The sequence below is a fragment of the Ornithorhynchus anatinus genome, chromosome X1 (assembly GCF_004115215.2).
Source record: "Ornithorhynchus anatinus isolate Pmale09 chromosome X1, mOrnAna1.pri.v4, whole genome shotgun sequence".
NCBI lineage: Eukaryota > Metazoa > Chordata > Mammalia > Monotremata > Ornithorhynchidae > Ornithorhynchus > Ornithorhynchus anatinus.
Genome location: NC_041749.1, coordinates 55,352,967 through 55,369,218, shown reverse-complemented (window position 1 = coordinate 55,369,218; position 16,252 = coordinate 55,352,967). Strand labels below are relative to the sequence as shown.

General features: G+C 57.5%; 1 protein-coding gene across 1 annotated transcript; it reads left to right on the top strand.

Annotated features, from left to right (window-relative positions):
• Window positions 1-455: 455 nt before the first annotated feature.
• IDH2 (isocitrate dehydrogenase (NADP(+)) 2) lies at window positions 456-15,996 on the top strand. Its single transcript, XM_029051543.2, has 11 exons — window positions 456-603; window positions 7,499-7,590; window positions 8,413-8,578; window positions 9,147-9,307; window positions 9,392-9,535; window positions 9,813-9,949; window positions 10,142-10,293; window positions 12,862-12,974; window positions 13,322-13,419; window positions 15,179-15,271; window positions 15,580-15,996. The coding sequence occupies exons 1-11, from the start codon at window positions 483-485 to the stop codon at window positions 15,665-15,667; spliced, it is 1,365 nt and encodes a 454-aa protein (XP_028907376.1). The 5' UTR covers window positions 456-482; the 3' UTR covers window positions 15,668-15,996.
• The last annotated feature ends 256 nt before the right edge of the window (window positions 15,997-16,252 follow it).

Here is a 16,252-nt window from a genome sequence, read left to right as displayed (position 1 = left end):
CTCCGCACATAGTAAGCGCTCAATAAATACTCCTGAATGAACAGTGCTCCGCACATAGTGAGCGCTTCACCAATATCAACATTATTAGTCCATTCCCAGCGCTCAGCCCAGCGCTCCGCACATAGTAAGCGCTCCGTAAATACTCCTGAATGAACAGGGCTCCGCACATCGTAAGCGCTGCACCAACACCCACGTTATTAGCTGAGGGTGCTCGGGCCCGAGTCAGGGCCTAACGCAGGGCAGAGGGGAGGAGGCTGGGGCCCCGGGGGGGGGGAGGGGGCAGCTGCCGCGCGGGGAACAAAAGGGAGGCCGTTGCTCGCGGGCGCGCGCGCGCGCCCCGCCCCCGCGCGCGCCGCGGCCCAATGGGCGGCCGAGGCCCGGCGGCGCGCGCCCCCCCCCCCCCCCGGGCCGCGGCGCGCGGCAGCCCCGGCCTGCGAGGACCGACCGACCGCCCGCCCGCCCGCCAGGACCGACCGCCCGCCATGGCCGCCTACCTGCGGGCCGCGCAGTCGCTGTGCAGGCCCCCCGCCCGCACCCTGACCAAACCGGCCCCGGTCCTGGCGGCCGCCGTGCTCCCCCTGCAGCGCCAGCCAAACCGCGACTGTGAGTGTCCCCTCTCCGACGTGCCTTCAAGGTCGTTGGCATCAGAGCCCCCCCGCCCCCCTCCGGACCCCGGAGGGGCGAGGGTCTTGGGGTTGCCATGGCGACCGGCCAAATTGGGCGGGGGGGGGGCTTGGACCCGGGTTGGTGATGGTTAACCCGCCGGCGGGACTCCACCCGGGGGGAGGGGAGGCGAAAGAGCCCCGGGAGACATTCACTAGTATTTATTGAGCGCTTTCTATGTGCAGAGCACTGGACTGAGCGCTTGGGATGGACAAATTCAATAGTATTTATTGAGCGCTTCCTATGTGCAGAGCACTGTACTAAGCGCTTGGGATGAACAAGTCGGCAACAGATAGAGACAGTCCCTGCCGTTTGACGGGCTTACGGTCTAATCGGGGGAGACGGACAGACGAGAACAATGGCAATAAATAGAGTCGAGGGGAAGAACAGCTCGTAAAAACAATGGCGACTAAATAGACAAATCGGTAACGGAGCCAGTCCCTGCCCTTGGACGGGCTTACAGTCTCAGCCCATTCCCTCCTCCCCCAGCCCCAGGGGGAGGGGGGACCCCCGCAGCTGGCACCGAGGAAGGGGGACCCCGAGACGCCCAGGGCTGGGGTCCCTCTTGCTGCCCAAGCCGGCCCCCTCGAGCCACGGGCCGTGGGCTTGGAGGGCCCGGAAAGGAGGGTCCCTGGGGTCGTCCATTCTTCCCTTAGTAGACCGGCAGGACCTATTGGCAGGACTGGCAGGACCGGGGTCTGCAGCCGCCCCAGCCCACCCTGCCCCGCTGGACAGCGTTCCGGGACAGCCACCCTGCCCTTTCCTTTCTTTCCCCTCCCCTCGCCACAGCCTATTTTCTCCCCCCTGGAGCCCTGCCCCCAGCCCTTCTCAGGTGCCAGGCTGCTGCCTTTTTGGGCCTGGAGGCCTCCGGAGTCCCACCTCCTCCCCTCGGGCTCCGAGCTGATCTCTCTTCATGGAAAGTTCGGGTCACCCTCCCTCCCAGCTCCGTCAAGGGCAGCGCTCGGTGCCCTCCAGGAGGCCCCCCGGCCGCACTGGGCCGGGAAGACCCTCCCCGAAGAGGCCTCTCTCTTCAGGCCCAGAGAAGGCAGGGCCTGGCTGCGAGGGAAGACCAAAAATCGAATCCATCATCAGGGTGTCCGCTAGGCAATTTCAGGCACGCGGTCCCCGCCCCCGCTTTAGGACTCCCAGTCTACCCGCTGTTATTCAGGGAGCGCCTGCTATGTGCTGAACACTCCAACAAGCGCTTGGGAGAGTTTCCATGGAGGTAGGAGGCGTGATCTCGGCCCATAAGGAGTTCACAGTGTAAGGAATAGGCGTAAAATAATTGGCAAACAGGAGGAAGTCGTTCCCGAACGTATATTCCCCCCCCCCCCCCCCCCCCCCCCCCGACTCTAAGCTTTTTTGTTTAAATGGTATTTAGGTGCCGACTATGTGCCAGGCACTGGGGTAGATACAAGCTCATCAGGATGGACGCAGCCCCCGTCCCACACGGGGCTCACAGTCTTATTCGCCGTTTTACCGACGAGGTGATTGAAGCGCAGAGAAGTAAGTGACTTACCCGAGGTCACACAGCAGGCATGATGGAGCCGGGATTAGAATGCAGGCCATGCTGCTTCTTGCGCTGGCGTGTAGCAGTCAATCGTATTCAGTGAGCGTTTCCTGTGTGCAGAACACTGTGCTAAGTGCCTGGGAGCGTACGCTGGAACGATAGTCACATTCCCCACCCACAGTGAGCTTGCGGTCTGAGGGGAAAAAAAGCTAAAGAGGTGCCCTAAAACCAATGGTCAGACGTTTGTCTGATGTGAAGATGCTAATAATAAAAATGATGGTATTTGTTAAGCCAAACACTGATGTAAGCCTTGGGGTAGATATGAGGTAATCAGGTTGTCCCCTGTGGGGGCTCACGGTCTTCATCCCCGTTTTAGAGATGAGATGACAGATGTGTAGAAAGATATTTGAGAAAGAGAATCTGAGCGGAAGAGTGAAGTAGAGCCTGATGAGGGGAGAGAGTGGAGTCCGGGAGAGGAGTTGGGGTATGGCGAGTGCCTGACCTGGAAGGGCGACCTTCTGCGTGGAGAGGAAAGAGCGGATCTTGGAAATGTGAATTTAGTGATCAGTTGAATGTGGGAGTTGAAATGGAGTGAGATGTCAAGGGTGACGTCCAGGAAGGTGGGGAGTCCAGCTTTCTACCTAGAGAACTAGCGTAGCCTCGTGGTTGGAGTCCGGGCTTGAGAGTCAGAAGGACCTGGGTTCTAGTCCTGACACTGGCCCTTGTCAGCTGTGGGACCTTGCGGGAGTCACTTTGCTTCTCTGGGCTTCATCTCCCGCACCTGTGAAATGGAGATTAAGATTGTGAGCTCCACGTGGGACATGGACTTTGTCTAACCTGATTAGTTTGTATCTACTGAGAAGCAGCGTGGCTCAGTGGAAAAGGCACGGGCTTGGGAGTCCGAGGTCATGTGTTCCCATCCCGGCTTCGCCGCTCGTCAGCTGTGGGACTTTGGGCAAGTCACTTCACTTCTCTGGGCCTCAGTTCCCTCATCTGTAAAATGAGAATGAAGCCCGTGAGCCCCACGTGGGACAACCTTGTATCCTTCCCAGCACTTAGAACGGTGCTTTGCACATCGTAAACGCTCAACAGATGCCATCATTATTATTATTATTGTTACCCCAGCTCTAAGAATGGTGCTGGACACATAGTAAGCGCCCAACAAATACCGTTGTTGTTATTGTCACTACTTATTGAGCCGAGAGACCGGGGGTCCAGACGAACGGAGGAGGCGTGAGGCGTTGCAGATGGAGGACGAGGTCGGGCCTAGCGAGGCAGATTTGGGAGTTATCCGTGTGGAGGCGGAACGGAAGCTAGGGGAGAAGGTGAACACCCGTTCCGAGTGAGTTTGGAGTGAGAAGAAAAGGGAACACGGGAAAGCCTTGAGGGGGACACACGGTTTGGGGATGAGGGATTGGAAGAGGAGCCAGCGAGACACCGAGAGGGCGTCCAGAGAGGAAAGAGGAGAACCTGGGAGACAGCTGCCTTGAGGAAACCAAGATCAGACTGTGTTTCCAGGAGGAGGACAGGGGCGTCCAGCCAAAGGGAGCCGAGAGGTCAAGGAAGCAGCCTGACTTGACGGAAAGAGCACGGATGTCTGGATGTCAGGGGACCTGGGTTCTGATCCCCACTCCACCGTTTTTCCACTGTGTGACCTTGGGCAAGTCACTTAACTTCTCTGGCCCTCGGTTTCCTCGCCTGTAAAGTGGGGATTCAATACCTCTTCTCCCTCCTACTTAGACGTGGAGCTCCGTGTGGGACAGGAACTATGTCCAACCCGATGACTTTGTGCCTACCCCGGTGCTTAGTACAGTGCCTAGCATGCTGTCCCCGGTGGGGGGGGGGGGGCAGTGGGCAGAAGTTCCTTATCCCCATCTTTACAGTTGGGGAAACTGAGGCGACACCTCTCCGACTGGCAGGGCTGGCGCCGGAGACCCCTTTGTGATGGCCCCTTGGGTCTGTGAGTAGGTGAGGGTGGGGGGTCCTAGCGTGTAGTCTCACACAGTTGTGTCTGGCGCATAACTGCCCCACTCAGATTTTTGAGGAGGAAATAGAAGTTCATTTTTCTGGTACTACAGAATTGTAAACAGTGACCGATAGCCAGGGAGAGGAGCGGAAGGTGAGAATGGGGTAGAAACAGTGGGTGGTGAGTTGTGGCGTCTAAGCATGGGCCAGGTGCGAAACATTATGCTAAGCACCGTGGCCCCTACACCTAATCAGGTTGGGCCCAGTGTGTGTCCTACCTGAGCTCACTGTTTAGAGGAGAGGGAGAACAGGTATTAAACCTCCATTTTACAGAGGAGGAAACCGAGGCCCAGAGGAGAAGACGACAAAGAATTATTATCATGGTACTTAAGCGCTCACTACGTGGCAAGCACTGTTCTGAGAACTGTGGTAGATACAAATGAATCAGGATGCACACAGTCCCTGTCCCACATGGGGCTCACACTCTTAAATCCCCATTTTACAGCTGAGGTAACCGAGGCCCAGAGAAATGAAGTGACTTGCCCAAGATCACACAGCAAAGTGGCAGAGCGGGATCAGAACCCAGGTCCTTCTGACTCCCAGGCTCCGTTCACTAGGGCACACCGCTTCTAAGTGAAATGACTTGTCTAGGTTACCTCCCCCTTTTTTTTTTTAATGGCATTTGTTAAGCGTTTAGTGTGTGCCAGGTACTACACTAAATGTTGGGGTAGATATAAGTTAATCAGGTTGGACCCAGTCCATGTCCCACATGGGGCTCACAGTCTTAATCCTCATTTAGCAGATGAAACTGCTGAGGCACAGGGAATGAAATGACTTGCCCAAGGTCACACGGCAAGCAGTTGGCAGAGCTGGGATGAGAACCCAGGTCCTCTGACTCCCAGGCCTGTACTCTGACCGCAACACCACGCGGCTTCTAACTCTGGGAGTTTCCCCGGAGCCGTGTGAGACCTCGGCCCCCAGGCAGGTCAGAAGGCGTTCGTGCTGCTCTGGATGTCGACCACTTATCGGTCCCCGGATGGGAGCCTCTGGGGCTTCCTTCAACTTGCCCAGAGCTCCTGGCTCGTGCCCAATTCTGGCCGGGCTGGAAGTCCAGCCGAGGAGGCAGGTTGTAGGGGAGAGACTGCGGGCCTGGGAGTCAGGAGCAACAAAGCTCCCGGTTCTCATCTCAGTTCCATCACTTGCTTGCTCTGTGACCTCACGCAAATCTCTTAACTTCTCCGCCTCACCTCTCTCCCTAGACGAAGCTCATTGTGGGCAGGGAACGTGTGTCCCAACTTTGTTAGACTGAACTCTCCCGACTGCTCAGTAGGCCGCTTATCATACAGTAAGCGTTCAGTAAATACGATCGGTCTATAAAATAACATGGAATAGGGACCGTGTCCGTTCTGATGGTCTCCTACCTACCCCAGAGCGTTGAGCACAGTCTTTGGCACCTAGTAAGCGCTATAAGGAGTACCATTCCCCTCCCCGCCACTACATTTTAACCCCCTTTGGCCAGGGCCCGGGAAGCTGTCGGGAAGTCTTCCAGAAAGCAAATCCAGGTGTCTCCCAGCCTCCGGGGGCTTCCCGTGCGTGTGCAGTGCTGCCCATCGTGATGCCTCCCCCCCCCCAAAGAACGTGGTTGGGGACGGAAGGTGGACCCGCCAGCCTGGCCCACAATTTGTGCTTGGTGGTGAGAGGGTAGTGGGGCTTGGAGTCCTCTGACTCCTCAGTCAGTAAACCAAATGTCTCCCAAGAGCAGATGCCACCTTCTGATGGGTGACCAATCAGGGCCGGCTCATTTGGACGGGGTGGCCGACCGCCTCCTATCCTTCCCGTGCCACCCCTCCAGGGGGCTTAGGATCCGGGCCTTCCGGGTTCATTTGCTGGGACCGAGAGAGATTCCGGTCTTCCAGAATCTGACCAGGGTGCGGTAGGTGCGGTAATGTCCGGTTGGGGGTGGTGGGCGTGAGAGGGGCTGGGCAGCTAATAACCCCCAAGTGACGTGGTCAGCTGGAGTGGCAGCTGTGATTTCCTCGATTTTCCTGCAGTCCTTTCTCCTGGCAGCCAGCACCGCCCCCGAAGATCATCCCGAGTTTTCTCCCCGATCCCCGGCCGGGTCCCCTCCGATCCCTCGCGTCTCAGGACCTTCTGTTTCTGGTCTTGGTTGGGCCAGACCCTGCCCCGCCCAGCAGAACTGACGGGAATCTCGGAGAGAGCGCTGTGCAGCGGGCCTGGCACTCCGCAGTCCTTGAGGCGCCACCTCAAGTGGAGGAAGCCGGGTGCCCGGTTCTAGGGACACCTTGGTCCCTCTCTGACCAAGCGTATGCCGAGGCGGGGAGTTGCCCTCGTCCCAGTCACCTGGTTGGAGCCCACCCTTTCTCACTCCTAAAACCTCCAGGGGCCTCCCCGGTGCCACCCTGGATCATGAGCTTCGAGGCTTCCGCCGCCAACTCCCTCTGACCTGTCTGCTGTCTTCTCCCGCAACACCCTTGTTCAGTCTGCTCTTCCTGAGCAATACCTCACTCTCGACCCTTCTGCCTCGGACCGGTTGCTCGTGCCTTTTTCTCCTCCCCATTTAGGACCCCTCAGGTTAAGTCAACCACCTCCTTCTCTATCTAAAGGATCCCTTCAGCCGTCTCAGCTTTCTCGAATTTATCTGTTGGAGAGGCAGCATGGAGAAGTGGATAGAACATGGGCCAGGGATTCAGAAGTTTGTGGGTTCTAATCCCTGCTCTGCTGCTTGTTTGCTGTGTGACCTTGAGCAAGTCACTTCACTTCTCTGTGCCTCTTACCTCATCTGTAACATAGGGATTGAGAATGAGTCCCACAAGGGACATCCCGATTTGCTTGTATCCACCCCAGCGCTTAGTACGGTGCCTGGCAGGTAGTAAGCGGTTAACAGATGCCTCAGTGGTTATTACCGTTTGTGCTTCGTTTATCCATTTGCACCTGTTATTTATGTCTATTCTCTCATACTGACGGTAGATGGGCCGGTTTATGTTTCCCTTCCCCTTCATTAGATCGAAGGCTCCCGAAGGGCAGAAACAGGCATCTTTTACAACTGTCCGTTCCCCGAGGGACTGGTAGAGCGCCGAACCCAGTGTCGGCTCGATCAGTACGGTTGATGCTAAAGATCACGAAGAGCGGAAGCTCCTGAGGACAGGGATCGTATCTACTAATTATCGTACTCAAGTGCTCAGTACAGTGCTCTGCACGTAGTAAGCGCTCCCTAAATTACCGTCTCCCGATGGACTGGGTCAAGAAGGAGAGTTGCTGTGGGGGAGCCGGAGAGGGGCGATCGGGGAAAGCCCCCTGCCGCCCCCCAGATCTGAGACCCGGGGCGGGGTTCCCTTTCAGATGCCGATAAACGGATCAAGGTGGCGAAGCCGGTGGTGGAGATGGACGGAGATGAGATGACCCGCATCATCTGGCAGTTCATCAAGGAGAAGGTTGACCAGGGGCTGCCCATCTCCCTCTCCCCCCTCCAGGCCTCAGCCGGGGCTGGGCGTACCTCCTGACCCTTCCCCTACACACATAGTGCCCTCAGAGGGGGTTGGCATCACAAGGGCATCATTTTCCCTCTCTTGTCCCGTCTACTGCCCCGCTGCCCAGCCTGCAGCCGAACCTTCTGTCTGTCTAGCTGGTTTTGGGGTTTGTCAGCCCGGCCCGCCCAGCCCTTCCCTCTCTCCCTTCCAGCCGCCGGGGAAGGTCTCACTACTGGGGGAAGACCCCTCTCTGGACTGTGTGCAGAGCGTATAGTGCGTGATGCCCTGTGCCAAGCACTGGGGAAATCCAAGGGTGTTCGTCTAGACCCCGGCCCAGTCCCACGAGGACTGGGAGAGGTTGAACCCAGAAGACGTGCAGACCGAGTAAATGAAACCGGAAACAGCGGCGGCTAGAGAGAGAACCATTTGTTTCTCACTCTGGGGCCGCCTCCTTCCGGCCCTAGCCGGGGGTTCCTCCCACCCTCCCTCCCTCCCTCCCTGTCACCTCCGCACAGTCCCGTGGCAGCTGGGCCCCCTCCCACTTCCTCCTTCGCCTCCAGCTGGGCACCAGGCCATTCCCCTGGGCCACCTGTCCCAGGTTGTGTTTGCGATGAAACCCGTTGCATTCAGTCACCCTCGGCCGCCCTATTTGGAGAGGTCCCTCTCCAAGCGGTGTCTGGCCACCAGTCTTGCCCCTTTCTAGCCCTCTGATCTGGCCACCCTCTCCTTTCCTCCCCCCGCCCCCCAAGTCCCCTCTTGAACCACCCTGTTTCCGCTTCTCCCTAGCTAATCCTGTCGCACGTGGATGTTCAACTCAAATACTTTGACCTGGGGCTTCCGCACCGTGACCAGACGGATGACCAGGTGACCATCGACTCGGCGCTGGCCACTCAGAAGTACAGCGTGGCTGTCAAGTGTGCCACCATCACTCCTGATGAAGCTCGGGTGGAAGGTAGGGGCATGCGTGTGTGCGTAAGTAGAAGAGTATAAGGGAAGCAGCGTGGCCTAGTGTAGCCCTGGGAGTCTCGGACCTGGGTTCTCATCCCAGCTCTGCCATTTATCTGCTGTGTGACCTTGGGTGAGTCACTTCATTTCTCTGGGCCTCCATTTCTTAAAATGGGGATTAAGACTGAGCCTGATGTGGGACTGGGACCATGTCCAACCTGATTGACTTCTTTCTACCCTAGCGCTTAGTACAGTGCCAGGCACAGAGTAAGTGCTCAGCAAATACCATTTAAAGAAAAAAAATGTGCGCTTGGGGCAGTGGGGTGTGTGTGTATGTACGTGTGTGTGCGCAGGTAGAGAAGCATGGGTCAGATCCTAGCAGGGCCTTGGGAAGAGGAACGAGACCCTGCTCTGAGCTGGGGCCCAATGGGGGATGAACCCTCCTCTGCTTCCACCCCGGAGGTTGCCCCCGACTCCCAGAGGCTGACCCCCTCCCCCACCCCGCGCCCTGGAGATGGACCCCTCCCCCCACCCTAGAGACTGACCATTCCCCCCGCCGCCCCCGGGTGCCGCAGAGTTCAAGCTGAAGAAGATGTGGAAGAGCCCCAACGGCACCATCAGGAACATCCTCGGGGGGACGGTCTTTCGGGAGCCCATCATCTGCAAGAACATCCCCCGCCTGGTCCCCGGCTGGACCCGAGCCATCACCATCGGGAGACACGCCCATGGCGACCAGGTGCGCCCGCTGTGGGGGCGGGGGCGTTGAGGGGGCGCGGCGGGGCGCCCGGGATCCCTTCAACACCCCGCCTTGCTTTCACAGTACAAAGCGACAGACTTTGTGGTGGACCGGTCGGGCTCCTTCAAGATGGTGTTCACCCCGAAGGACGGCAGCGGGGTGAAGGAATGGGAGGTGTACAACTTCCCCGGCGGCGGCGTGGGCATGGGCATGTACAACACCGACGAGGTGAGTGCTCAGCTCGCCACGGGGGCCCTGGTGGGGGGTGAAGGCGGCGCCTCCGGCCGGCTGCCCCACCCAGTGATCTTCTGAGCCGTCCCCCTCCCAAGACCTGGGGCTGGGGATGACCGGGGACTCTCTCTCTGACCCGGCCGGCTGGAGGCTTCGCAACAGTAGCTTCCAGCTTCTCCCTCGGGGGCACTCAGTGGGATGGAAGGGCAGTGGGGAGGCCTGGGGCCACCTCCCCAGGGGCCGGGGCTGAGGACGTGTCCCCGCCTCCCCGCAGTCCATCTCAGGGTTTGCGCACAGCTGCTTTCAGTACGCCATCCAGAAGAAGTGGCCCCTGTACATGAGCACCAAGAACACCATCCTCAAGGCCTACGACGGCCGCTTCAAGGACATCTTCCAGGAAATCTTTGACAAGTAACGTGGGAGCGGGAGGAGGAGCAGGAGGAGGTAGAGGGACCCGGCCTACTGGCTCTCCCCACTTCCCGGTCCCAGCCCGGGGGCGGGAGGCCTGTCAGGGTAGGGATTGGGACCCTGCCCCCTTTGGTTGTCCCTTTCCTGGCCCTGGGTGCCTCGTGTTGGACACCAGCTCCTCCCCGGTTCCCGCAGGCACTACAAGACGGAATTCGACAAGAACAAGATCTGGTACGAACACCGGCTCATCGACGACATGGTGGCCCAAGTGCTCAAGTCCTCGGGCGGCTTCGTCTGGGCCTGCAAGAACTACGACGGCGACGTGCAGTCCGACATCCTGGCCCAGGGTACGGCGAGGGGTCACCGGGGCGGGGCCCGTGGGGTGAGGGGCCGGGCCGAGTTTGTGCCCCCAGGGTGGGCAGCCTTCATGGCTGCATCCGCCGCCAGAGGAGTCTTTGAGCATAGAGCCCAAGGGAGCTGGTGCCCTACAGCCAATTGAGGAGCAGTGTGGCCTAATGGGAAGATCCCGGGCCTGGGAGTGACAGGATCTGGGTTCTAATCCTGGCTCGCTCTGCCCCAGTGTCAGCTGCAAATCACTTCACTTCTGTGGGCCTCAGTTAACCTCATCTGTAAAATGGGGATTAAGACTATGAGCCCCATGTGGGTCAGGGACTGTATCCAACCCGATTTGCTTGTATCCTCCCCCCGCGCTTAGTACAGCGCTTGGCACATAGTAAGTACTTAACAAATACCGCTATGACTGTTATTCTGTGGGTGGGCCTCAGTTTCCACAAATGTAAAATGCAGATTCAATCCTCCTCCTTCCAACTGAGAAGCAGCGTGGCTCAGTGGAAAGAGCACAGGCTTTGGAGTCAGAGGTCATGGGTTTGAATCCCGGCTCAGCCACTTGTCAGCTGTGTGACTTTGGGCAAGTCACTTAACTTCTCAGTGCCTCAGTTACCTCATCTGTAAAATGGGGATTAAGACTGTGAGCCCCACATGGGACAACCTGATTCCCCTGTGTCTACCCCAGCGCTTAGAACAGTGCTCGGCACATAGCGCTTAACAAATACCAACATTATTAACTTAGATTGTGAGACCCCATGTGGGATGAAGGCTGTGTCCAGCCTGGTAAACTTGTGTCTGCCCCGATGCTCGGCGCCTAATAAGCGCTTAACAAATACCATAAACAAAAAAATGGAAAAAACTAGGCCGGGGCCTCAGAAGGGGAGCAACAGGGCAGCTGTCGTGGCTGATGGGAATGCCGCTAAAGGCCATCACACCAGGTCGCTCGGTGGAGCGGAGGAGTAGCGGGGGAGTCGAGGAACAAGATCAGGGAAAGTCAAAGCACGGAAGAAGACGTAGATTGGGTCTCTAGAATTCATTCATTAATTCAGTCGTACTTATTGAGCGCTTACTGTGTGCAGAACACTGTACTAAGAGCTTGGAGAGTACAATCTAGTAATCGAGAAGCAGTGTGGTTCAGTGGAAAGAGCCCGGGCTTGAGAGTCAGAGGTCACGGCTTTGAATCCCGGCTCCGCCACCTGTCAGCTCTGTGACTGTGGGCAAGTCACTTCACTTCTCTGGGCCTCACTTACCTCATCTGTAAAATGGGGATTAACTGTGAGCCTCATGTGGGACAACCTGATGACCCTGTATCTACCCCAGCGCTTAACAAATACCAACTTTTTTTTTTTTTTTTTTGAGAGAGAGAGAGACAGTCCCTGCCCACACCAGGCTTACAGTCTAGAAATCCTGCCCCGACCCTAGAGAGGCCTGAGCTTCAGGTTGGGGACTCGGAGTGGGTCGGGGGGCTCGTGAAGCCTTCCCTATGGGACTTTCAGAGGAATTCCTGGCCGCTTAGGATGGAGAAAATGGTTGAACTTTTTTTTTTTTTGAGAGAGAGAGAGAGAGATAGTCCCTGCCCACACCAGGCTTACAGTCTAGAAATCCTGCCCCGACCCTAGAGAGGCCTGAGCTTCAGGTTGGGGACTCGGAGTGGGTCGGGGGGCTCGTGAAGCCTTCCCTATGGGACTTTCAGAGGAATTCCTGGCCGCTTAGGACGGAGAAAATGGTTGTCCCTTGTCGTGTTACTCTGAAGTTTGCACTGTTTTCACTTTTGCCTTCTTCGCTCTCACTTCTGCTCAAAAAGAGCCTCTCCTGTCTTGGCTGCAGCAGTCTCGTGGATATCCTGCTGAGGGTTCTCCACACGTTATAGTAACAATAATAAGAATAGATGTGGTCTTTGAGCACTTACCATGGGCCCGAGAATTGCGGGAGATACAGTACAATCAGCTCGGGTATAGTCCCTGTCGCATGTGGGACTCAGAGTCTAAAGGGATGGGGGAATAAAATATTTAAACATTCCCACTTTACAGATGAGGTAACTGAGACCCATGGAGGTTATGGCCTAATGAAAAGCGCATGGGCCTGAGAGTCAGAGGACCTGAGTTGTAGCTCCCAGTCTGCCATATGTCTGCAGTGTGACCTGGGGCAAGTCACTGAACCTGTGTGTGCTGGTGTGCTCATCTGGAGAATGTAAAATCTGAAAAAATACTTATTCTCTCTCTTATTTGGACTCTGAGCCCCATCTGGAATGGGGACTGGTCCAAGTTGATTAACTTGGATCTACCCCAGCCCTTCGAGTGTTTGACACATAGTAAGCGCTTAACAAGGGCCATAATTCATTCAGTGACTTGCCTGAGGTCACGCAGCAGGCTGGCGGCGGAGCTCGGATCAGAACCCAGTTCGCCTCGTGGCAGAAAGGAGGGAGTGGCTTGGGGGGGGATGTGGAGTCTGGCAGGACTGGGGGGCCCGCTGGAGCAGCGGGAGGTCTCCTGCCGAGAGACGTCATCTCTGCCCTCCGCGGCGGCCCCCGGAATGCTGACATCTGGCCGCCGGCCTCTGATCCCCAGGCTTTGGCTCCCTCGGGCTCATGACCTCCGTGCTGGTGTGCCCAGATGGGAAGACCATCGAAGCGGAAGCGGCTCACGGCACCGTCACCCGCCATTACCGGGAGCACCAGAAGGTGGGTGCCGGGCCGGCCGGGGTCAGTGGGGTGGACACGCCACCACCACCCACCCGCTGCCCTCCTGAGGGGGCTTCCTGAGAGCTCCAGTCGTGGTCGTGCCTTCCGGGGCCAGGGCAGAGTAAATGGGAGGGCGAGGCCCGGGCGGGAAATCCCAGGGCTTCCTTCCCCAGGCAGAGGAGGGGCATCTCCATCCCGGCCTGGGGGCTGGCCTGCCGCAGCTTTGGTGGGGCCGGGGGCGAGGGGCAACCCCCCCCTCCCCTGCTCGGGGTTCCTGTGACCCTGGGTTCCAGTCTGGGGTCCCATCCCCTCCTCGTCTCCCCCCCCCCCCCCCCCCGGTCTCCCAGGGCCGGCCCACCAGCACTAACCCGATCGCCAGCATTTTTGCCTGGACCCGGGGCCTGGAGCACCGAGGAAAGCTAGACAGCAATCAGGACCTAATCAAGTAAGCAGGGCCTGGGCCGGGGTGGGGGTGGGATTTGGGGGGACACGGACGGCGTGGGGAAATGAGGTGGACGTTGTAGTTCGGGCGCTGTCAAAATCAGATATTCAGTGAGGACCTACTGTGTGCAGAGCACTGTACTGTGTACTTGGGAGAGTACAATAGGAGCAGGAGACATGATCCCTGCCTTCAAGGAGCTTTCACTCTAAAGAGCGTTTATCAGTCAGATTGCCTATACTGAGTGCTCATTCTGTGCCAGGCACTAGTAAAGGCTTGGGAGAGTACAGTCGGATCAGGCGGTCCCGGCTTGGCCCCTTGTGTGCTGCGTGACTTTGGGCAGGTCACTTCATTTATCTGTGCCTCAGTTCCCTTAATTTGTAAAATGGGGATTGACTGTGAGCCCCCTGTGGGATAGGGACTGTTTCCAATCCAATTTGCTTGTATCCCTCCCACCCAGCGCTTAATACAGTGCCTGGAACACAGTAAGCGCTTAAAAGATGCCGCAATTATTATCGGCTGGCACGTTCCCTTCCCTCAAGTAGCTTACAGTCTAGCAGCGAAACCCTCGGGGAAAGCTTCGTTCTTAGGGTCTCACACCTCCCTTCTCCAGCATCTCCAGGCCCCTCCTCTGGCCCAGCTGTTTACTGTTCTATTGTCCTCTCCCAAGTGCTTAGCACAGTGCTTTGTGCACAGAAAGCGCTCAATAAATGAGAATGAATGAATGACCTCCCCATCAAATTGGTATCGACTGGGCACTTGCTAGGGGCAGGGGGCTGTAGTGGGTGCCTGCCGGATGCAGGACTGGGTGCCTTCTGGGTGCAGGGTGTTGGATAAGATTTTTGGGTGACATGGAGATAATGTGCCCACCTCTCTTTATATGGAGGTTGGATTCTTGCAGGAATCACATATTAAGGAAAACTCGCGCTGATTGCTCTATTGCACAAACGCATACAAACCCCCCACACCAGCTTAGCTGTGCACACGTGTGACCGGCACTGCGTGAAGACAGATCTTCCCTCATCCCACCTCTAGCCAGAATGTGTAGGGAAAGCGTGAGTTCCTCAAGAACCGAGCGTCTAAGACGCGATCCTTGTCCTTGGGGAGCTTACTGACTGCTGCGGGAAACAGAAGACGTAAGTTGAGTACAGGTCTACTGGGCTGAGAAGTATCGAGGCCTAGTGGAAAGAGCCCGGGCCTGGGAATCAGGGGACCTGGGTTCTAATCCTGACTTTGCCACATGCTTGCTGTGTGACCTTGGGCAAGTCACAATTCTCTGCCTCAGTTTCCTCATCTGTAAAATGGGGATTCGGTATCTGTTCTTCCTCCCCCTTAGACTGTGAGCCCCATGTAGGACAGAGACTGTGTCTGACCTGATTATTTTGTATGCTCCGCTGTGTAGCACAGTGTTTAAGCTCATTGTTGGCAGGGAATGTGTGCGTTTATTGTTATTCGTTCATTCAGTCGTACCTACTGAGCGCTTACAGGGTGCAGAGCACTTTACTAAGCCCTTGGAAAAGTACAACACAGGAGTAGAGACAATTCCTGCCCATTAATAAGTGGAACTAATAGACCCCAGGAAAGAAATGACTACTAAGTAGACGGATAAGTGTATGAAGGTGGGGGATCCCGTGGGGAGGGGCTGTTTAGCAGAGCTCCGTGGGAGAAGCGGATGAGGGTTGAACGACCCTGAGGGGAGGCGGAGGTTGCCGGGGGTTCCTGACCCGGCCGGCCGACAGAGAGAAACGATCGGACCCCTCTCCAGCTTTGCCCAGACCCTGGAAAAGGTTTGTGTCCAGACGGTGGAGAGCGGAGCCATGACCAAGGATCTCGCCGGTTGCATCCATGGGCTGAGCAAGTAAGCGGTCCTTCCCATCCCCACGGCGGGGGGCTGGTGGGTGGGCTGGCCATCCCGGCGGGGCCGGACGGGAGGAGTCGGGGGCCGGGACCCACTTCTGCTCCAGGGGACACCCAGCCCTCAAAAGCGGGGTCCAGGAAGCTGGGGGACACTGCCCTGCACAGTGCCCAAGCGGGATCTGAGAGGCCAGAGCAGGCGGGAGCTGTGAGCGGTTCTGATGGGGCAGACCGGTAGTCCTGGGAGGAGGGGGCGACTAGGTCCAGAAGTCACCAGAGGCCCCCGCCCCTCACCGCGGGTTCTCTCCGCAGCGTGAAGCTGAACGAGCACTACCTGAACACCACCGACTTCCTGGACGCCATCAAGAACAACCTGGACAAAGCCCTGGGCAAGAGCTAAGGGCCGGGAGGAGTCGCCGGGCCCTGCAGCCTCCACGCCGGGGGCCGGGGAGGGGCGGGCACGGAGGGTGGAGAACCTCACCCGGTAGTCGGTAGCCCTCTCCCCACCCATCCCGCCCGCCACGGGTGCAGAGAGCCAACCAGGGGTTTTCTAAATCGGGTTGTTTATTCGTTTTGGTTTTTTTTAAAGGTTTTCTAAACGGGTGTCCTACCTCGGCCACCCACCTCAGCCAAAGGTGACGACGTGACCTGCGGGTCCCCGTCTGTAACTTATGTGCCTTCTCCAGGACTCACAGTGCCATATTTAGCTACTAAAATCTCTTCACCGAGCCGGCTGCCTGCTGCTGCCGTTGTGTTTTGTGTTGTGTTTTGTGGGGGGGATCGGAAGATGCAGTAAGCACTCAGTAAATGCAATTGAATGAATGAATGAATTGGGGGGGTGGGTGCCAGGTGAAAGGAAAGACCCGGTCGGGGGCTGGAGGGATGTCTCACTGCCGGCAGGAAGGAGGGTGGAGGACGTGGGGTCGGGCCAGAGCTGGGCTGCTGATATCCACCGCGGGAGGCATATTAATTAATAGGCAGAACC

Excerpts from the sequence above, each read along its gene's own strand:
- IDH2 (XM_029051543.2), top strand. The coding sequence starts at position 483 with ATGGCCGCCTACCTGCGGGCCGCGCAGTCGCTGTGCAGGCCCCCCGCC. Across the intron at positions 8,579-9,146 it reads TGATGAAGCTCGGGTGGAAG|AGTTCAAGCTGAAGAAGATG; the intron begins GTAGGGGCATGC and ends CGGGTGCCGCAG. Across the intron at positions 10,294-12,861 it reads GTCCGACATCCTGGCCCAGG|GCTTTGGCTCCCTCGGGCTC; the intron begins GTACGGCGAGGG and ends TCTGATCCCCAG.